This window comes from Erpetoichthys calabaricus, chromosome 1, assembly GCF_900747795.2.
Source record: "Erpetoichthys calabaricus chromosome 1, fErpCal1.3, whole genome shotgun sequence".
Classification (NCBI taxonomy): Eukaryota; Metazoa; Chordata; class Cladistia; order Polypteriformes; family Polypteridae; genus Erpetoichthys; species Erpetoichthys calabaricus.
Window position 1 is genome coordinate 115441423 of NC_041394.2, and position 24018 is coordinate 115465440.

Genomic DNA, 24018 nt, shown 5'->3' on the forward strand with positions numbered 1-24018 from the left:
ACCACACAGGGGTGTGGCTACGGAAGCCATTAGGATACACCTGGAGTCCTTCCGGGGTGTATAAAAGGGGCCGCCTCCCTCCAGTCAAGGGCAAGAGTCGGGTGGAACAGGACGAAGCTTGGTGGAGAGGAGTGGAGGCGGACCAGAGACTGGAGAAGGCATTGTGTTGTGGCCAGGACTTAAGGGGTGATTGGTGCAGAGGCACTGGGAATGTGCACTGTAATGGATGAGAATAATGAAAATAAACGTGTGTTGGGTGATAACATCGTGTCTACCTGTCTGTGTCCGGGCTGTACCCCACACTATCTATCTATCTATCTATCTATCTATCTATCTATCTATCTATCTATCTATCTATCTATCTATCTATCTATCTATCTATCTATCTATCTATCTATCTATCTATCTATAATTGTAAATTTATTTAATTAATTGTAAATTCATTTAATTAATTGTAAATTCATTTAAATTGTATTTAAATTCTCTTAAATGCACCATATTCACTTATGGAATAAGGATATAGCAAGCTGCATCCAAACAGCTGCAGTCATCTCTGATTCCCTAGACCCTAGATGACTTTAAAGTACAACTACAACTTTTACCCCCACACTATAGCCCTCTTAGTTAGTTGGTCCTCCATTTCTCTACAAAACACAGATCATTGGGGGCCTTGATGCCATCCATAGTAGTACCTTGGATATAAAGCTTTCTTGTAATTGACTGAGAATGGTTGTTTGTAGCTGCAACAGAATCAAGACAGTCACATTTAAACTGGACACCTTTTACCATAACATTTTTCTACTATGAAATATCTGTGGTACATCAAGACTTGCCAAAGTCAGTTCTCTGCAAAAGTGATTACTGAATATCACAATGAAAATTTTCTATAAAAAATAAGATATACATTGTGGACTTCTGAAAAAAAACAATCACCTAAGAAGCCTGACATGGTTGCTTGAGGGAAATAAAACCATCAAAATTTCAAGAGGCAGTCATTAAAGTAAGCAAGACATTATGCTGCAGATAGAAATGAATTCACTTAAGTCAATTTAAGAGGTAAAGGATGTCAGCTCATCTGAAAGTCTGTTTCTTATCATTCAGAGTTGGCTTATCTAAAGGTCTATGATTAATAAGAGCACATTGGCCACTTTACAAAAATCTTTTAACTTAACTAACAAAAAGCATTAGGACCTTATCATATAGATGTCTAGCCAAGGCTACATGGGGGCATTCAGAAAATGCTTGATTACCACAGAAGACTGCAAAACTTTAAAAGACTTCTACCCAACTTGATGCAAAAGAATTTTTAAAGGAAATCAAACTCATTTTCTGGAGGGGTATAAAGTTTTTGTTCCAACCTCCTTATTTAACTTTTAGTTCACTGCCTCTGTTAACTAGACTTCTCATTTATGCACTATAGATGATATGCCTTAGCTATTTTGTCTGTATTTTAGAAATTAACATTTCTGTCTCCCATTTAATGTTTTTTCTTTTTCTTCAAATTCATTTCTTTTTTTTCCATTACCAAAAATGAACTAACAATGGGTTAGTCATCCACTAAGAAGCTTATTGTTTGCCATCTGCTCCTGTTTTTGACCATTATGAAGTATCTGTTTGAATGATCATGTAGAAAGAAAAAATAAAAATTGAGGAACTAATCGGTGAAATTCTGTAAAATATTTTGTTTATTTTCTAAGAAGTGTAAAGTATCTACTGACAGGAATTTCTGAAAAAGCAGAACAAACCATATACAGTAATTAAAGTTAATGTCCCACTGACAATAAGGTTTGACTTTTAATTTAGAAATGAACTGGAGTAAATTTCTGAAAAAAATAGCTGCACTCCAGGGCCTGAGTTTGAAACCTCTGCAACAGAGGGTTTACATTTCTTTGATAGATATACATATCTTTCCATTTTCCATCAGCATGAATGCTGCAGATTTAGAAAAAAAAAACAACAATACCCTTCCATTGACTATGCATGACAAAATTTAGTTTCTGGTAGTGGTGAAGCATGACAATGCCTAAAGGTAAAAATGAACCCATTATGCTACTGTCTGTTACAGGATTTTCTCTTGAAATAATTTACCACCCGGTCACAATTTTTATTGTACTGCTGAAATCCTGGCAACTTAATAAAAAAATCTGATCATTTCTGCAATACAAGATTTCACAAACCATCCACCCACCTTCTTAACCTGATATTTGCATTATAGAATCACAGGGAGCAAGAGTCTATCCTGGTAGCAGTGCAAAGTAGGATCTAGCACTCAATAGGACACACAATTACACTTGTCCTGACTTATTCTGGACCAAGATAGGTCACCAAACTACCTAATATAACATTTTTGTGTTAAAATTGTAGCAGTAAAGCACAAAAGATCTATGTGAAATTGCACAAATGGTGACCAGGCTGAGAATAAAGCCAATGTCATGATGGCACAGTTAGCCTTTTCCTTACCCTGTCTTCCTATTTCACATTTCACAGATCACTAAGTAAAAATAACTTTGAACATACAGATTTTGAGATATCCCTTAATACTAACTATCAAATAAAGGAATGACTTTGGCATTAGTAATTTTGAACTAATTAGTACAGATGACATATCATTGGACGAGAAGAAAACAACAGTGTGGCAAATCACTAAAAATGCACAGACCATAAAAATATCACTTCCTTCTTAAAAACTTAGAATTGTGAGGTCCCATCTATAATTGTCACAATACTATTATTAGAAGGTGTAGTTTTCTTCTACTTTCCTATTCCACATACTACTATGTAAACTTTCTTACCTGTCCAAAGACTTGTGAATGTTATTTTCAGGACTGTTGCTCACCAACACCTCCCTTCCAGGTGTCATTGTGTTAGCAACTCCCATCCTCACCACACACCTAGGGAAAGAAAGAAGCAAAAATTAACTACACTGCTTTCTATAAAAAAACATTATAAGTGAAAATGGTATGTGTTCCCTAATGGTGCTCCTATAAACAAGACTATTCAATTACCAATTCTTTGCAAATGTTGGTGATTCCAAAAACACAGACATATGACCACACAGATATGCAGTAGATACAACTACTGGACATGAAAATATTCATGGGTGTTGGGCAGGTATCCTGTCCAGATTTAATACTTATATACTGTATAGCCTATTACTGTGGAATGTAGTAGGCGTCCGTTTACAAGTATAATTAAGGAAAGAAAAGATAAGAAAGTTATACAAGAAATAGTGCTACCTAAGCTACATAACTATTTAAGACTCAATTCTTTTTCAACCTTGAATAAATCTCTACTGATTGCAGCAATCTGATCTATAGATTTTTCATAACCATAAAGTGTGAGACAAAGGTCTTTAAAAACAATAACATTATTATATCATTTGCCAGATGAAGAGATATTTACAAGATCAAAAATTGAGGACCATTCATATCTGGAATAGTTCAAGTTTTATACTGTTATATTTTAGAGAAAGATAAAACATTCAACACTTACTTTTTAAAGTAAAATGTATAAATATCTGTGTATCATGATACATGTGATTACTCTAATGATGTTAAAACCCCACTTCAAATACTTATAAGCAAAACAATTGTATTGTGCGTCAGGAACAAAAATCTGACTTGAAAACAAACTTTGTTTCCATCTGACAATGTGATTCCAATCATTAAATCATTCTACATAGTGAAAAGAAAACATTTCAATTCCCCCAAATATGAATTCACTCCAGGAACATCTGGTTTTAATTAAAGAAGTAAAACTTAAACAGCAACACAAGGCATTTTTGTGCATTTAAAAACTGTTTGGCCTCTAGAGTCATGCTAACTAATTTAGACATATTAAACTAAATGAGAAATATTAATATTTAAGCAAGTCAGATGCAGTCATTAACAAGTATAGCTATTAAGGTAGACATCTAAGAAGTCTTGTATTATTCATTAAATTTACACATGTTCAGAAGTACATGCTATTGACATGACTAATGAAAACAGCAATGCACAGAAGACTGTAACCTGATATTGTAGCTAATGGAGACAAGTGCTTAGGAATGAAATACAGTATTATGAAAAGAAAATGGTTTTGTGAAAATGCATGCCATTTATGTTTACCAGCATGGAAGTTACTTAATGCTTGTTTTATTTATTTATTTGATTGTTCTAAATAAAATTCAAAAACATCTCTGGGAATTGAAAATTACTTTTTAAATACCACTAATTGTCAGTTTAAAGTTCAAAGTAATTTATAGTTTGATATATAATTTTTGATTGTAAGCAAATTCCAGGCACACCATTTCTGCTTATGGAATGTCTGGAGTAATATGAAAACTAAAAGCAAATGGAAGCAAGCCAAAACAGAAGATTTAAGACATTTTGGCTATAAATTTCATAAAGATGTGATATATATGTAAAGGAATATTTGTCAAGGAAATGTGCACTTAATGGCAAATCAGAACCGCATAGTTTAATTTAAAATTACATTTTATTAAACACAATTTACATCTCATGCTGTTCACATGCTGATTTCCAGTGCTGGCTCCTACCTCCAGGATGCTGGGGATCCCTGCACTAGCATTGTGATTTAGTTGTTTGTTATGTTCAAGCCGTGTTCCTTTTATATTTAGTTCAGGTTTTATAGTTTCCACTCTTAGCCCAAATGTATGTAGAAATACAGATATGTTGTTGTTTTGTGATTCTAAATTTGATCTGTGTAAGCAAGTGTGCATGATTTTGCCTCAAAGGTAATAGGCCACCTATTTGGCATAAGTTATTACCTTTCACCTGTAGCTGCCTGCCTGTAGCTGCAAGCTCTAGTCTCCATGACCCTAAAATCTGGAAGTTCAGAAAATAAATGTATCTATTTATCAGATGGAGGGAGGGAGAAAAAAGACCAGTTCAAGGACAGACAGGTACATCAAAGAACATGCCATGAAAAACTGAAAGCTGTCTGCTGAACAAATTGCAAAGCAAGACAAGGAGGCTACTGGAACTCAGGTTTCCACACAAACAGTAAACAACAGGCTGAACAAATGTGGGCTGCACGGAAGTGTTCTTCGTAAGAAGATATTTACAAGTAAAAAGAAAAAAACTAAAATGTCTTAAATTTGCCAAAGAACATGTTGACAAGCCTATCTGCTTCTGAAAGCCAATTTTATGGTTTGGTGAATCTGAATTAAATATATTTGGATTAGATGGTCGTTACAGAGTATGGCGCAACTCGAAGGAGGAGTATAGCCCCCAGTGCCTAAATCCAACCATCAAGCATGGTGATTGGAGCATGTTGATTTGGGGTTGTATGGCAGCTTCCCATGTCTGCACTTTGTATTTTATTGAAGGCATCATGAATTCCCATCTGATGGCAAACTGCTTGGGCATCACTACATTTTCCAGCAAGATAACAATCCAAAGCGCACTGCAAAGCGTGCAAAAGCCTTCCAAAAATGGTGCGTGTTTGAGTGGCCCCCATAAAGTCCAGATCTCAATCCTACTGAGCACCTCTGGGATAAGATGAAAAGGAAATGCCCAGCAGACCCACCAAGCAACAAACAGAATTTGAAAGACATGCTCCAGCACACATGGGAGAGCTGTGACGCAGCCATTTGCAGCACCCTTAATGAAAGCATGCCCAGGAGGCTACATGCTGTTATTACTGCCATAAGAGGGCCTACTAAATACTGAGCAGGACTTAGAGAAAACTCCAATGGTCAGGTGAACAAATAATTGCTTGAAGGCAATAGATGATGGCTTGGAGGAGCCAGTTGTCTATGAAGGCTACATCTGCAGGAGATGCCAGCTGATCCAGCACCACGAGCTCAGGGCTGCTGAACTGGAGGAGGAACTGGCTGGCCTGCGTTGCAGTAGAGAATTGGTGGACCTGGCTCAGGTGTCCTTTAGAGAGATAGTGAGCATCCCTAAGTTGGTGCAGGAGGAGATTCCAGACCAGACAGGTAGAAATAGGTGGGTCAAGGTCACAAGGCATAAGGTAAAGGGTGCACACTGTCTGGGGGCATCAACCCCAGAATTAGAAGTATCAAACCATTTTCAGGTCCTTGTGGAGCTGGACAGTGTCTCTGATGATTCTGATGTGGTAGGCAAGAATGAGAAGCCCCAACGGGCCACCTCAAAACCAGTTCCCAATCATTAGGGGGATTGAAGCACGTGTTTACTCCAGAAACAGAAAGTCTCACATGGTGTGTTGCCTTCCAGGTGCCCAGGTGGGAGACCTCCCTGGAAGAATGGATAGGCTCTTGGCCAGGGGCGGGGGTGGATCCAGTTGTCATTGTCCATCTTGGAACAAATGACATACATAAGAGTAGTCTGTCAGATCTGTGATCCAAATTCAAAAATTTAGATGTCAGGCTGAGAAGCACAACTGATATGGTATTCTTCTCTGAAGTTCTGCCTGTGCCACACACCAGTCCAGGTAAGATTGAGGAGATAAGAAGATTTAACATGTGGCTTAAATCATGGTGCTGGGTAGATGGGTATAGGTTTATGGGGCATTGAGACACCTTTTGGAACAGATGGGACCTGTTCCGCAGCGACGGGTTACATCTGAACTGGAGGGGCACCAATATATTGGGGATGTGTATGAGCAGGTTAGTCATGGATTGTTTAAACTAGGAAATGGGGGAGAAGGAGTTTAGGACAAGCCATGTTTAGAACTATACATGGAGGAACAAACAACAGTAGAAATAAAAATGCATAGTACTGTAAACACATTTAAAATGGCTTACCTTAATGCTAGTTGGAGTTTTTTGTAGCAGAGCATAATTATGATATTATAGCAATAACGGAAACCTGGCTAAATAACAAAGATGGGGATGAGTATAACATAGAGGGATACACATTTTTTAAGAAGAATAGACAGAACAGATTAAATACCTAGGGGTAAACATCACAAGTAAACGTAAATCTCTTTATCAACAAAATTTCGCCGACTGTATGGAAAAAATTAAGTAAGACTTGTATAGATGGTTAACCCTCCATCTCACTCTAGCTGGAAGAATTAACATTTTAAGATGAATATCCTTCCTAAGCTTCTCTTTTTATTTCAAAACATTCAAATATACATCAATAAATCATTCTTTAAGCAATTATATTCAACCATAACCATATTTATTTGGAACCTAAAACATCCACGTATCAAAAGCGCGACTCTACAAAGACCTAAGACAGAAGGTGGCATGGCTCTACCTAACTTTCAGTTTTACTACTGGGGAACAAACATACAAGCTATAAAAACGTGGACACAAATAGATGAACATACACAGGCTTGGTCTGCAATAGAAATAAAATCCTGCAGTACTTCTCTATATTCCCAGCTTTGTGCCTTAATAAATGCAAGTTATTGCCAATATACTAACAACCCAATAGTGCTTCACTCACTCAGAATATGGAACCAATGTAGAAAGCATTTTAAGATGGAGAATCTTTTATCTGTGGCACCTCTGCATGAGAGCTACCTTTTTCAACCCTCGCAAACATATGCAGTTTTTAATATCTGAAAAACATTTGGGATTAAATTGCTTTATATAGAAATCTTACATCCTATTAACAATTACATTCAAAATTTAATTTTCCAGCAACACATTTCTTTCACTATCTTCAAATTAGAAACTTTGTCAAACAGAACCTGCACGATTTTCCCCATCTCCCTCCTTCCTCTATTTTAGAAAAAATATTGCTCAGTCTCGAGGACTCAGACAGCATTTCTGCAATATATAAAAATATTTTACAGTCCCTCCCTTTCAAAGATCCAAGATGACAATGGGAAAAGGATCTCTCACTCAACATCTTAGAAAAGGAGTGGAAGGTAGCAATGCAAAGAATTCACTCGAGCTCCATATGCGCAAAGCATACAATTATTCAGCTCAAAATTATATATCGAGCACATCTGTCTCGCTTAAAACTGTCCAAAATATTTCCAGAGCAAGATCCAACCTGTGAATGCTGCAATCAAGTTCCAGCCTCACTGGGTCACATGTTTTGGGCCTGCACCAAATTAACATCATTCTGGACAAAAATTTTTAAGTGCGTTTCAGACAGCCTTGGCGTCACAATCCCTCCTAATCCACTAATAGCTGTGTTTGGTGTTCTTCCAGGTGGGCTTAAAGTGGAGAAGGACAAACAAACTGTGATTGCCTTCACTACACTATTGGCACGAAAACTTATTTTGCTAAACTGGAAGAATCCTAACTCTCCTCTTTTAAGTCGGTGGGTAACTGATGTTTTATATTATTTGAAATTGGAAAAAATCAAATTCTCACTTAGAGGATCTGTGCAGAACTTTTTCAAAACCTGGCAGGATCTAATCAATAATATTTTAGAATAAACATTTAAAGCACTGAGGAAGTAGATTCTCTCCCCATTTCTTTTTCTTGTCTATTTATCTGGATCCGCCTATTAAACTCTTCAATTTATTTATTTTTACTATTTTTAAGTTTTAGTCCATTGGCCATGCTCTCTTTCTCAGGGGCGGGGGTTGATTTGTTTTCAATCCTATTTTTTTGTAAAAATTGATCTATTTGTACGGAATGATTACAATAAAATCAATAAAATTAAAAAAAAAAAAGAAAGATAAGGAGGTGGGGTTGCTGTTTATGTCAAACAGAATTTAAATGCAAGTCCTCTTCAGTTGGACGATGAGCCCTGTCTTAGTGAGAACATATGGCTTTGCCTGGAAAGCATTAGGGAAAGAGGCTTTACTTTAGGAGTGTGTTATAAACCACCCAATGCAGAAAGTAATTTCAAAACACATTTTTTTAGTAATATTATAAAGGCAAGTATACAGTGGGATATTAGTCATAGGGAACTTTAATTATGCGAATATTAACTGGAATAACCTTGCAAGTGACCGAACACAAGAGCAGAAGTTTTTAGAAATAATCAGTGACTGTTTTTTAACAGAGTATGTTAAAACACCAACACTGGGTGAAGCTTGTTTGTATTTACTATTTTGTAATAATCAGGACAGAATTAAGGATGTAGAGGTGATTGAACAGTAGGGTCAAGTGACCATAATATAATACAGTTTTCAGTGATTTGTAAGAGAGCAGATGCAAGTAAAATTGTTAGGTTTAACTTTGGTAGGGCAAATTTTGAGCAGATATGGCAAAGTCTCAGGAGGATAGACTGGGATAAGCTTTTAAAATGTTTTACATGTAATGTAGGACAGGTGCATACCTAAATTTGGAATTAATAGGACATTTTTAAAAACTCCACAGTGAGTTAATGAAGAGTTGAAAAAGTATCTGCAAAGGAAAAAACAGCTGTATAAGGCATATAAGACTAATAACTCTAAAGTTAATTGTAGGGCGTATGAGAATATGAGGGTAACCGTTAACAAAGATATTAGGGAGGCTAAAACACAGCTGCACAGGAACATAGCAGATAAGGCAAACGGTGACCCTAAGAGACTTTTTCAGTATTTTACTAGAAGAACAGTCAAGGAGGAGGTGAAGTGCATCAGGAATAGTAAAGGGGAATTAAAAGATACAGACAGTGAAATAGCTGACACTCTAAACTTGTATTTTTCTGAGGTCTTCACAAGTTAGGAAGTAGATAACCTCCCAGAGGTAAACAGGAATACTAAGGAGGTACTGAAGGATTTGGAAATTGTAGGGGGACAAGTACTACTCAGATTCTATAGGCTAAAATCATACAAATCACCAGGACCAGATATTTACCCTCAAGTTCTTAAAGAGGCTAGCGAGTACATATATAAACCCTTGCCGCATATTTTTAGAAATTCACTGCACACTGGGGAGATTCTGAAGGACTGGAAAATGGCAAATATTATCCCGTTATATAAAAAGGGTGATCAGGAAGATCAAGGAACTATAGGCTAGTAAGCTTAACATGCATCACAAGAAAATTAATGGAAGGAATTATTAAGGATAAAATTGAGCAGCACATGGCAAGTACAGGTGTAGAGGGAGGCCATGTTTTACCAACATGCTGGAATTCTATGAGGAAGCAATAAAAGGATATGATCAAAGTGGAGCACATGATATTATTTATCTTGACTTTCAGAAAGCATTTGATAAGATGCCACATGAGAGGTTGGGCATTAAACTAAAAGAGTGGAAGTTCAGGGTGAAGTTTGTAGATGGGTGCAGAATTGTTTCAGAAACAGGAAGCAGAGGGTGATGGTGTGAGAAACCTTATCAGAATTGGCTCATGTTAAGAGTGGTGTTCCACAGGGGTCAGTGCTAGGGTCGCCGCTATTTTTAATATATACAGTATGAATGATTTAGAGAGGAATATAAGTAACAAGCTTGTTAGGTTTGCAGATGATACCAAGATGGTAGATTGGCAGATCATTTGGAATCCATTAACTCATTACAGAAGGACATGGAGAAGCATACAGGCTTGGGCAGATTTGTGGCAGATGAAATTTAATTTCAGTAAATGTAAAGTATTACACATAGGAAGTAAAAATGTTAGGTCTGAATACACAATGGGCAGTCTGAAAATCGAGAGTACACCTTATGAGAAGGATTTAAGAGTTGTAGTGGACTCTACACTATCAACTTCCCGACAGTGTTCAGAAGCCATTAAGAAGACAAATAGAATGTTAGGTTATATAGCAAGATGTGTGGAGAACAAGTCCAAGGAGATTATGCTCAAGCTTTATAATGCACTGGTGAGGCCTTATCAGGAGTACTGTGTCCAGTTTTGGTCTCCAAGCTACAAAAAGGATATAGCTGTGCTAGAAAAGGTCCAGAGAAGAGCAACTAGGCTCATTCCGGGGCTACAGGGGATGAACTATGAAGAAAGATTAAAAGATCTGAGCCTTTTTAGTATAAGCAAAAGAAGATTAAGATGTGACATGATTGAAGTGTTTAAAATTATGAAGTGAACTAGTACAGTGGATCGAGACTGTTATTTTAAAATTAGTTCATCAAGAACACTAGGACACAGTTGGAAGCTTCTTAAGGGCAAATTTTGAAGAAACATTAGGAAGTTTTTCTTTACACAGAGAATCATAGATACTTGTAATAATCTACCAAGTAGTGTGATAGACGGTAAGACTTTAGGGACTTTCAAAACTAGACTTGATTGTTTTTTAGAAGAATTAAGTGGATAGGACTGGCAAGCTTTGTTAGGCTGAATGGCCTGTCATCATCTAGATTTTTCTAATGCTCTAATGTTCTACATAATTTGAAAACACTTCCAGAATATGTTTTGAATAAATGTTTTTCTTGTTTATTTACATAACACTCAAGTAATTGAGTTGTTAAAGTTTGTTCTTCAGTGTCCTCAATTTCATTTACATTTTTGTCCATTTTTTCACAGTGCACAAATAATTTTTGGCTGCACTGTACTATTCCAGTACCTGAAATGTGCTGTTGACACAAGGAAACCTACTAATGTGTCTTTAATTAAAGCAATTCTCCAAGGAATAGTAGACTATAATTCTTCAACAGTGGTATGAAAGACTGATATCAAATTATAGGTAACCTTTAGTTGTGATTATTGCTGCTAAAGGTGCTGCAACCAAGTATTAAAATTATGGGAATAATCACTTTTGCACATACATGATGGAGGTGGTGGTGGATAACATTGTTCCTTGAATAAAGAAAGTAATGATTTAAAACAATTGTGTGTTCACTCAGGTTCCCTTTCTCTAATATTGAATTTAATTTAATTCAGCTCAATCTGTATACCACTCTTCACTGATTGCAGGCACAGAGTTTTGTGGCAAGTTCACAAGTAGTCATAGAGACATTAAGGAAATTATTAGTAACACATGTACACCTGCTTATCCATGCAAGTATCTAATTAGCTAATCTTGTGGCAGTAACACAATGAGTAAAATCACACAGATTAAGATCAGGAGCTTCAGTTAATGTTGACAGAATGATGAAAAAAACATATGTCAGTGATTTTGACTGTGGAATAATTGTTGATGTTAGGATGGGCTGGTTTGAGTATTTCTGCAACTGCTGATCTCCTAAGATATTCATACACAGCTGTCTCTAGTGTTTACTCAGAATGGTGTAAAAAATATCCAGTGACGGAAACACTTCATTGATGAGAAGAGTTGGAGGAGAATGGCCAGACTGGTTTAAGCTGACAGAAAGGCGGTCATAATTCATATAAACACTCTGTACAACTGTGGCAAGCAGAAATCTCAGAATGCATAACACGTTGAACCTTAAGGCAGATGGGCTATAACAGCAGAAGACCACATCAGGTTCCACTCTTGTCAACTAAGAACAGAAAGCTGAGGCTGCATTCGGTGCAGGCTCACCAAAACTGGACAGTTGAAGACTGGAAAAATGTAGCCCACTCTGATGAATCTCAATTTCTGTAGAGGCAAACAGATGGTAGGGACAGAATTTGGCACCAGCAGCATGAATCCATACACCAAACCTGCCTTGAGTCAGCAATCCCGGCTGCTGGTGGTGTAATGGTGTGGGAAATGTTTTCTTGGAACAGTTTGTACCCATTAGCATCAATTATTGCTTGAATGTCACAGCCTATTTGAGCATTGCTGCTGACCATGTGCAAATTCTTTTTCACAGCACTTTACATATATGTAACAAACAGACACAAGCAAAAATACACCTGCAAGTATAAAATAAAGGACATACATGAAAGCTCACTAGGTTTGCAACCCTGGTGTGCTGAAGGGGCTTAGAGCTTATGGCTTACAACAAGATTAAACCCTGGGTGAACTTTTGGGGTTGCCAATTATAATGACTCACATTATCACCTTGTTGTATTTATGTCAATTTCTGATTGGTGTTTTGGGAGAAATGTCACCTTTGATTTGCTGCTCAATTGCCAAAAAAATAAATTACAAATTAGCTCTATTGTTTGTGAAAATAAAATGCAAAATTAACAGATTAACAGTGTATCACAAAAATGCTATTTCTGGACAACATGGTTATTATTTTTTATAAAACTGAAAGAGATGAGATGAGAGGTCATCATTATGGCGCAACTCAGGCAGTTTCAGTAACAACATTACCTCCAAATTGATTCACTGGGAGATATTATTTGGAAGACTCTTTAGTGGAATTTCTTACTGTAACGCTTTCATTTAAAATCCATCTAAAACATGATAGTGTAGCCTAAAAAGAGGGGCCATGATGACTCTAAAAAACCTAGTCAAGAGAAACAGACACCCATTGCTAGAGCGTTTCTTCAGATGGTGTTCAACAGAAAGTGCTAGAAGGAGCAAAGTAGAGCCTCATCATCTGCCAGGTAGTGGGTGGGGGGGTAAGTTTAGTTTAGGATGTTGTAGATGGATCAGATTATTTCTAGAATGTTCTTGAATGGATATACAGTATATCATATAATTTAACAAGTAAATTCAATAAAATAAGGTAAATAATTACATTTCTCATTATAAATTAAGGTACTACCTCATTGCGCCTAAACTAAATTGAAAAGGAAAACATGAAGGCAGAATTCATGAAACGCCTGAGCTATTTTTAAATAACCATATTGTTTTTTTTTTTTGTTATTGTAATAAATAATAATCATATTGAAATCTGTTAAAGAATGGCAAATTGTTATGTGTTAGGCTTGATTAAATATAGAAAAGGTATTCTTCTGAAAGAATATAGTGCATTACATAAATAGCTCCCAGAGAGAGGGAGCTCAGCCTTGTTGGAACATACAGTACACAGTCAACTTAGCTAGTATCATGAGCTGTGGGTGAAGATGTTAATTATACTAGTCTTGTGACAGATTGCAAATGGATTATTTTATTAGGCAATGGAAAATGTCATTAACAGTCTGGTAGACTAGACAAAAACATAAAATAGCATTTGGCTAATCCAAGTCTAATACACTGAAATTAACAAAGAAATGTGGTGATGTTACTAATCTGGATTTTGGGGAATCAGCATGTCTCCTGTCAGCATTCTTTTTGAAGACACAAAAACCTTGAAAACCAATGGTGTGCATTTTAAAGCTTTTGAATTTTTAGAATGTTGTGACGGTGTCAAAAATTGTATATTCTGCTGTTAACTGCATTTGTTTTGTTATGTGTATAGATGTAACACCAGTGGAAATTACTAGCAACTACATTGCTGTCAATAAGGATCTTGTTCAAGTTCAAATGCTCACGGTTCATGGTCACTGAAAATGAAAAGCACAAATGAAACAATATTTAATACTTAAATGTCTATATATTTTCAATAGCTGTTTTTTATTGTCCCTGTTTACCGGTTGAGTAGAGGATCAGCACCTCCAAGTCCAAAGTCATGGTTCTCAAGGATGGAGTGCTCCCTTTTGTTTGGGGTTGAGGTGCTGTCTAAAGTGGAAGAGCTTAAGTAACTCAGGATTTTGTTGATGAGTGAGGGAGGAAGAGAGCAAGCAGGCAGAACAGAGCAGTATCCATAGTAAGCTCAGTCAAAAGATGAAGCTCTCGATTTACTGGTCAATCTACATTCCTGCCCTACCCCTATGATCACAAGCTGTGGTATTGACTGAAAGAACTAGATAGCAGATAAAAGTGGCAGAATATGAGTTTCATTAGCAGAGTGTCTGGACTCTGCTTTATTTATTGGATGAAGTGAGAAGTCATGCAAAACGAAACCTTTTATTGAGTAACTAAAAAGATCACAATCTGCAACCTTTCGAGGCAACTCAGGCCCCTTCTTCAGGCAAGAAACATTTGATTGGAGATCAAACTTGAGCCACTGCTCCTCCACATCAAAAGAAGCCAGTTGAGGTAATTCTGATTAGGATGCCTTTTGGATGCCTTCCTGGGGAGATGACTCAAACATGTTCAACTGGGAGGAGACTTTGGGACTGACCCAGGACACATTGGAGAGGTTATATCTCTTGGCTGGCCTGGGAACATCATGGTATCGCTCCAGAGGAGTTGGAGGAGGTGGCAATGACTTGGATCTAGATAAGTGTCAGAAAATTGATGGAAATTGATGAAATGCTTTTTCCTGTTAAGGGATCAAATTCTCCTACAGAAACTGGCACACAGAAGATCATAGCCACGGTCAGAACACAAGTTCATTCCAATGCATACCCAAGCAAACATACATATTGGAACAATTTATACATAGCAATCAACCCAACAGAATGTCTTTCTGAGGAAACCTGAAGATCCACAATAATCCCAAGAGACCACTAAAAGAAGAAGTATAATCCATAAAACACCCCAGCCAGAAATAAAACTGGGATTTAAGTGCTAAAAGCTGTCAATGTTATCTTAAATGCTACAATAACATTTAACATAAAACAACTTAACAGGTAATTGGTAATTATCCTCAGAGATAATTATACTGATGACTTACTCATAGTGTGGCAAAGTGCTCATACTCAGCCTTGATCTGCTCTCATGAAATGTAAAAATCCAAGTACAATTTCTTGATTATAAAAGAGCGGATTAAAGGAAACATATAATCTGCCATTCTCCAGTTTATTCAACTAGAAAAAAAAGTACTGCTTGCTCTAACAGTTTATTTTAATTTCATTGATCCTGTTTTGGAGTGGCACAGTGGGTAGAGCTGCTGCCTCGCAGTTAGGAGACCTGAGTTCACTTCCCGGGTCCTCCCTGCGTGGAGTCTGCATGTTCTCCCCGTGTCTGTGTGGGTTTCCTCCCACAGTCCAAAGACATGCAGGTTAGGTGCATTGGTGATTCTAAATTGTGCTTGGTGTGTGTGTGTGTGTGTGTGTGAGTGCCCTGCGGTGGGCTGGTACCCTGCCCAGGGTTTGTTTCCTGCCTTGTGCCCTGTGTTGGCTGGGATTGGCTCCTGCAGACACCTGTGACCCTGTAGTTAGGATATAGTGGGTTGGATAATGGATGAATGATCCTGTTTTGAAGTTACCCTAGTGGAGTATTCATTGGCTTCAGGGCACTCTAAATACTTCACAATGACTGGCATCAATTGATGCTCAGATTGAACTGTTGCTTCCAAGAACACTTCCTTCTTTGAAAGATCGTTCCTGGAATGTAAACATTAGACAGTTCTCATTGAAATTGCAGATACTAGACATTAAATGTTTTTATTTCATATTGCAAGCTAACTCTTATCTTTGTCTTAAACCTGTAAAATTGAAAACTCACAATGTATAATATATAAATGAATGTAAACATGCCTAAACTATTAAAAAAAGATTTTATGAAGCAGCTATAGTGACAGGCTACAGTGGAACAGGTGACCCCGTATCTACTAAAAATAGGCGGCAAGCTCGTCCACATTAAAGGTATTTATTATTTTGTTTTTGTCCTGTAAATATTACTAATAGAGATACATTAAACAGTACAGTTACATCACACTTTGTACCCCAGTTGTAACTTCCTGAGACTCATTTCTCCCCCGACCACTGCTTCCATTCAATAAGCAAACTTTCTTTGCTTTGTGTATGAGTCTCTTTGTACAATAGCAGCAAGGTGCTTGTTCAGGGACAAAAGTAAGAGTCCCTGAGGAACCTTAGACATTCTCTCTTAGAAACAAAATGGTATGATTAACTAATTTGAAGTATACAAATGAAGATAAAAAATAAAAGAGGTTGTAAAGTCCAAGACATCTATGTGTATGTACAGACAAAAACAAATACAACTGTTAGGGAACTATGGACATTATCTCTTTGCACAGGGAGACAAGCAGATAGATAGATAGATAGATAGATAGATAGATAGATAGATAGATAGATAGATAGATAGATAGATAGATAGATAGATAGATAGATAGATAGATAGATAGATAGATAGATAGATAGATAGATAGATAGATAGATAGATAGATAGATAGATAGATTTAACTTTCTACAGATGTAGCCTTTTGAAAAGTATTTTATAAATTCTACTTTATAATGAATTTGACGGGTAATAAATGGTATTTTTTGTAATAAGTATTATTAGCCTACACTATAAACTCCTTGACCAAAACCTTGTGTTACACACATGCGCTTGGGAGACAATTTATAGGCCTAGATAAGTGTAGTTATCCGCTCCACCAAGGGTTGGTGTCGTCAGCTAATATTTTATCTCTTTCTTCCTCTCAGATCATCAGAAGGAAGTCTCGCCTGATGATCTCACTTCAGACCCCGGCTCTCCTGACCTCATTTCCTGTCCTGACCATATATAACTTCTATCTTGTCTATTACAATTCAGTTCTATATTGAGTTTGGTCTGAAAAGTCGTTATTTTCGTACTTTTATTGATTGATTTTCAAGAATATGGTGTGGTTACCCCTAACCTTTGTTTTTGGCTTTGTGATTCCTTCACACTTGAAAAACACCAGCTTTGTAAGTGGAAAAGTATAAAAAAAGACAAAAAATAAATACAATTAAAATCTGTCAAGAAAATGACAAAACATTTTCCAAACAAGTAAAAATTAAAAGATGTTTTTACACAAAACTCTTGTGCTTGTACTTTGAAAGAAAAGATTGTGCTCAGAATACAGTATATATTATACACCATTAAACAGTTAAATGGACTTGTTTAAAACAGGAATGATCTGTTTACCCCTTGAAAAGAAAAGTCTACTAATAGCTAACACAAAGAGGAAAAGAGAACAAATGATTTCAGAAAATAGACCCTTATTCATTTCTTTATTACAGCAAGTTCTTTGTGAACCACTGGCTGTCAGCCAGAATGTTGCCTATGAGTTCATATATCATTTACAAAGAAAAAGTAATGTAAAAAATACATACTGTATATTCTTGCAAAATAACCATTGAAAATTGAGACACATAGCCATCTATGTTAGATAATGTACTTTTTTGATTTTGGACTAAATTCCACTGAAACAGGAAGCTACTGTATAAGCAACTTAAAAAGAAATGTAAAATATGTTGCTCATAAATAGTAAATATCATCAAGTTTTTTTGGACAGACATAGGTGATACTCAGGTGTATAATAAATGTTTGCATTCTCTTGCCTTTCTGGCTTGGAGTACTGAAATGAAGAAATGAAATGAGTCCTGCGGTGGCTAGTCCAGGTTTTGAATTTTTATCTGCTCTGAATCTCAACAGTATTTGGTAGTCAAAGCTTTGGAACATCTGATACAAGGTTAGCTTGCTCCACTCTTTTTTTAATTTGAGATATGGTTACTGATGGCATTAAGGTGAGTAAAGATTAAAATAGTTTATAAAAGCTAAAATATTAAATACTAAAATCACTATGGAATACTATTTAGTACTGCTGCCTCAGATCTACAGAATCCTACATTGAATACATAACATGTGACCTAATCAGAGCATGATTCTGATTAATTTTTGTTGTATTATAAAATTAAACAAATGTCATTTTAATTTCACCTGCTTAACTGCTGTGCTTAGTATATTGCTTAGCAGTTATTTGCAGACTTTCGGGAGCATTGCATTACATCACTGCTGTTTTAACTTAAGACAACAAGCAGTCTGAGTTAAACACACCAGAATACTCACTTAAATACATTTTGGCATTGCTGGACAAACTTCTGTACTCAAATATGTTTGAAGTGTGGGGGAAAACTTGAGACAGTTAAAATGTAAATTTCTTCATTAATTTTCAGACTTAATTTTCTTAATTAAAGTTGCCTAAATATTGCATCACAATTGCAATAGGGATAAAATAGGACTTCATGGAGAAATGGACAAATCAGAATGTAAGTCTTTTAAGGTAGCACCAATACCCAACAGTGAAAACACACGACAAGTCAGAACATTTTTTGTCATTACAAGAAACACCCTCTTTACATTTTCAGTACTATGATAATAAATTCATTTTGTTAACTATATAATCATAAATTAAATGCTTTGTCTAGACTAGAGTCATAGGAACCTAAAGCCAATTGTGGGGGTGGCATGTACCTTACTCACTTTTGACTTCACATGTTGATAGAAATGTCTTTTTTGGGAAAATTCAATGTCCATATGTGTGTCCTGTATAAAATTTGGGTTCTATTAATTGTTCAAAGCTATGGTGTTAATTGAGTTGAACACACAACACTTAGCCAAGCCCCCACATATGCCCTGCTAAGTAGTAGTATTCTCTTCAGTGGTGGCTCCTTACATTGTGCTCTTTGTTGCCATGATAGACTATACCTTCATGTTCATTTTTGAGTGTGGTTTTCCAATAATTTTAGAAATGACACAGAGCAAGTATTAGAATAAATAAAAAGTGACTGCAGTCAACCACCTGAAGACTATAAGAAGTAATACAGCACATTTTTTGGAGCTAAGCATGATGCACGGAAGTTATCCTTAATTCCTTTCAAGAAGAATCAGATGACTTTATAAAGAGAAAAGCAAACCACTCAAGTCCTTATTAAGTAAGTGAAATCAGTCAGCCAAAACTTCAACAACAGAAAGACCAGGGCAGTTAACAGAATAAAATGTCAGCCCATGGAGTATCACATGCTTGAAAGCACTCTCGGTTTTTATGCTCTTGCACAGTATCACACTATCATGTAGAAGACACAAGTCTCAGAAACTAATTTTGCTTCAACGACTAAGGGCCTTCACAAATACTGTAAAATTGTATGAAAGTTCATTATTTAACATTTAACTTTTACATACTGTATAATACTTTTTTTGCTAGAAATTCTAAATATTCCTAGGCAATCTGAATAACTAAATACAGCTGGGGAGCTTTTCTATGAATATATCTTGATGGATAATTGATTTATTTTCAGGCTGATTCCATCTTTTATCTTTATGCATTTACCAAGCCCTGTTAATGCATCATGGTTAATGCATGGATCACAGTGTATGGTGTGATACCATGATATATGAAATGGCTTATATGAAATGGCTTAAAAATTCTATTATGTCCATCTTCTGATCCTTAACTTTCTGCAAAAAGACCCAATACATCTTTTATTAACTATGTAGTTATCTTTGTACTATGCAACCAATAAACCATCAGGGAAATACTACAAGCTGATTTCATCCATCCCTGCCAACACAGGGTGCAAGGCAGGAAACAAACCCCGGGCAAGGCGCTAGCCCACTGCAGGGCACACACAGACACACACCAAGGACAACTGAGAATCACCAATGCACCTAACCTGCATGTCTTTGGACTGTGGGAGGAAACTGGAGTACCCGGAGGAAACCCATGCAGACACGGGGAGAACATGCAAACTCCACACAGGGAGGACCTGGGAAGCAAACCCAGGTCTCCTAAATTCGAGGCAGCAGCACTACCCATTGTGCCACCATGCCACCCATGCTGATTTCATTTAAGGCTAATTGGTCACTTAAGTTGGTTTCAGATAAAGGCAAACTGGATGTGATTTACAATGTGATTGTTTAAATATGAATGCAAGTACAGTACATACTCAGCTCTAAACGGTGTGCTGCATTTAGAGAGACAGAACCTTATTAGATAGAACTTTATTTGTCCCCAGAGAGAAATTTAGCTTTATTAAGAAGCTCTTTAAATAAATAAATACATAAATAGGCAGATAACATACAGTACATACATAAATATATACACACATACAGTATATGTTGGTCTGAATACACATAGGAATGACAATAAAGCAAGAAAATTTAAAAGAATGAAAAGTTCTGACTTGGCTGTACCAGTCCCAGTGAGGCATCATGCAGGTGTATTGCTGTTGGTATAAAGGAGCCCCAGTGGCGTTTCTTGACATACTTCTGCTGAATAATTCATTGGCTAAAAGTACTCAGTATTAATGTGTCAGAGAGAGGATGTGCAGCATTGGTCATTATTTACTTTTTGCAACCAGGGCATTCAAAGTGCTTTTCATTTTAATTTTTTTTTTATCAAAAAATAATTTTCTTTGCACTTAAATGTATTTGACTACAAAATCTTACTTAAGTCATGAAAAGGTGCAATATAATTTGTTTTGATTTCAGCCTTTCATCTAAAATATCTGAAATTTAAATAAGTGTATGTACAGTTTTGATATCTCTTTCATATATACTGTAAATGATGATCTGTTCAGTGCTTAAATATCTTGATATATATACAGTTTATATATTTATTTATATTTTTATACAGCTTTATAAAAGTGGACAATTAACCCATTAACAAAATATGGTAAAACATAATAACAAGGAAAATCAAGAAATCCGTAACAAGCATGGATGTTCATCTTTATCAAATACCTAAAAAGCCACCAGTATGCTTAAGATAAAGTTCAGCTAATAAGAACTCATTTACTACCCCCAACCTTCCCTGGTTTTTCAGTGTGGGAACAACTAGCTGTAGTCACCCTATAAATCTCTTCTCTTTCACAATACAAGGATAGAGGGGTAAAGATCTCAATGAAACCATGTCCAGCATTTGGAAAAAAGAAGAAATACAATCATTTCCACAAACCATATTGGCCATTTGATTTCCAATATGATTTGCATTAAAAAAGAAACACTATAATCCCTTACCATTTAAAGCATGGGACAGGCAGCCAGTGCAAGAATTAAGCCTGTCGGTAATCACAAATAACAGTCTTATAAGAGTTGGATCACAATATTCACATGTATCAGTCTATGACAACATACATACTGTTTCACATTTTTGGTTTGTCTTTTGAAGATAAAAACAACCCTTCAGAAGAAGGCTAAGAAGCAGAATGTTACTAAAACCACATGAAAATCATGGCCAGGCTAGCCAGAGATAGTTTTATTTTTCATGTCATCACCTAAGAATTTTTAAGAAAACCTCTTGCCATATTCTCAGCATATTCAGACTTGGTGCCTTCAATATTACAAGTAAAGGGCATTTACCGTAATTAATTTAAAATTCACATCAAGAAAGCTTGTAAAGAATGTATGATTTTTTTTAGATTGTATCTTTCTTATCTTCTTATGATATAGATAATTATTCAAAGAAATAAACTAAACAGAATATCCTCTAAAACATACTTTTAATGCTGATCAGTTATTTTAAGCTTTCAAAACCATTCTTTGCCTTTCTTGTGATGAATGTTAAACTCTTCTCCCATTTTAAAAACCTGAATTCATTGCCTTGACTTACTCTTAGCCTATTCCTTTTGACACTAACAGAGCTTTTTAACTAATCAATCAATGAATCATTCGGTATTTGTTTACATATAATATCTTTTGAAAATTCACATCAGAGCAAGCAACAAAAAGATTACAATAGACCATGAATTCAAATAAAACAGAGATTAATTACTCTCAGTGCAAGGAGAATAATGATTTTGGTCTTGAACAATGAAGGAAGAGCATGAAAGGATGACCATGACAGGCAGAGTAACAACCTGTATTGAAGCTGAACAGATTCAGTAAGAAGAAAGCAAGAGCATCCCCACTGACCCCTCAATGTGGTGAGTGCCTGGGTTTTATGTCTTTATGAATGTCCTTACAGATCTATATTACACAACTGCTTTCAAATGTATCAGTTAAACTATATAAAGAGAGGAAAAAAAATATATGTATACATAATTTAATATAAACTATCTGCTCTAAGTAAACTTTAAGCAGCATTTTGGTATAAAATAAGATTCAATAATAATGAAAGATTCAAATGATGGATGTTGAACAACAATTATATTTTACTAACATGTATCATTGCCAAATCACAGCATTTATGCTTTGGATTTCTTCTAGGTAGGATTGTCTTTCATATTTAAATTTGTATACTCCCTTGGTGTCATAGTGGGTTACCTCCAAACATTCTAGTTTCTGACTCAGTTCCACAATAATAGATCAGATTCACAGTTTAAAGGACTGACATCAGATCCAGCCTGAGGTTCTATATCATATCCATTGATATTCGTTTAGCATATGGCTTCCTGTGTCAGCCACTGGATTAGTGGGTGTCATGTTTCTGTTAAATTAAAACATCTTTATAAGAGAGTACATTTTAAAAAGAGCTACTTTGGATTTTACCTTTTTTACTGCCTGTCTAGACATTTACAATTTGCTTTTTCCACTCTGAGCCAGTGTATTTAGGACAGGCTCCTGCATCCTTGACCTTGAATTGGATGAAGTGATTTTGTAACTATGTTTATAACAGAGCACAGCTTTGTGAAGGTGTGGGTCAGCTCCATGCTCCCTGTTCCATCCAAGAGACTCTTTGTCCCAAAACTGTCAATAGTCATGCACGGAGATGAGCTGGGTAAATGACGACACACATATGCAGTATAAGGTAGGTGCAAAGGTGACAAGTGCTTTTATTACCATCCAAATAAAACATCAAAGTGCAAATAATGAAGTGTTTCACATACTTCAATAAACAGTCCATAAAATTTTGCAGCATTGAGGTTAAAATAACTCATAAATAAATATCCTTTAAAAAATAATGATAAAATCCATGGCAGAGAACTGTTCTTTAAAAACTCACAAGCCCCAGTGCATCCTTCTAAAAGCTGATGCCTCCACAGCTTACTCTGTTCAGATTTAGCAGCATGAGGAGACATCCTAACAACAGAGAAGGTCAACCTTCTAAATCCAGACTCGGGTCCCTGTGGCCCCAGTGCGGGCACCACACCGAACCTCCTTACTGCAACTCTTCGAGCCACACCTCAACCCAGGGAGTCCAACTTGAGCAATGGGTCACTCCAGCTACAGAAAAACCTGGAGTGACTCTCTTCAGCCCCCTTGACATTCAGCTCTACTCTTCTTCTTAGGGCTGTTCAACTGGCTGCTTTCCTCCGCTCTGCTGCATACTAACTTTACCGCCTTCTGCTGTCTCTGTCATTCCTTCCTTTAATCTCACATTTTTTTCTCCATCGCTGTTTCTCCTTTATTCCCCTGCCATGCAGGTTCCTCTTAAATTGGATCGATTGACTCTGAGGAGCGAACGTGGCACCTGACTGATCCACCTGCTTTTGCATGTGAGTATGCAATCGTCAGCCAAGCGGCTCAATCAAACCCAGAGCAGCGCCATAAAGCCCTCATCTGGACCGAATCTGAGCCAACACTTTATGAGACATAACGCACTGACCAATTATCACAAACTTTCAATTCCATTTTTACAAACTCTATAAAGAGTTACTTCTAATTTTTGTGTTTTTATATCATTTTTTGGATCACAATGGATTTCTTAACTTTTTTACATGTCTGTTTTCTGTCTCTTCTTGCATAAAAATCTACAATGGGGGTGTGATTTCTGTTCTG

General features: G+C 36.3%; 2 protein-coding genes across 3 annotated transcripts in view; both read right to left on the reverse strand.

Annotated features, from left to right (window-relative positions):
• The window catches only part of tulp3 (tubby-related protein 3), a 470805-nt gene that overhangs the window by 169279 nt on the left and 277508 nt on the right, over positions 1-24018 (reverse strand). The gene's annotated exons all lie outside the window — the stretch shown is intronic.
• The window catches only part of si:dkey-82f1.1 (DENN domain-containing protein 2A), a 148566-nt gene that overhangs the window by 91048 nt on the left and 33500 nt on the right, over positions 1-24018 (reverse strand). For both annotated transcript variants that reach the window (XM_028805490.2, XM_028805480.2), the window contains exon 2: positions 2793-2891. In XM_028805490.2, the coding sequence (XP_028661323.1) occupies positions 2793-2878 (86 nt within the window). In that variant the 5' untranslated portion in view covers positions 2879-2891. The remainder of the gene's footprint in view (positions 1-2792; positions 2892-24018) is intronic.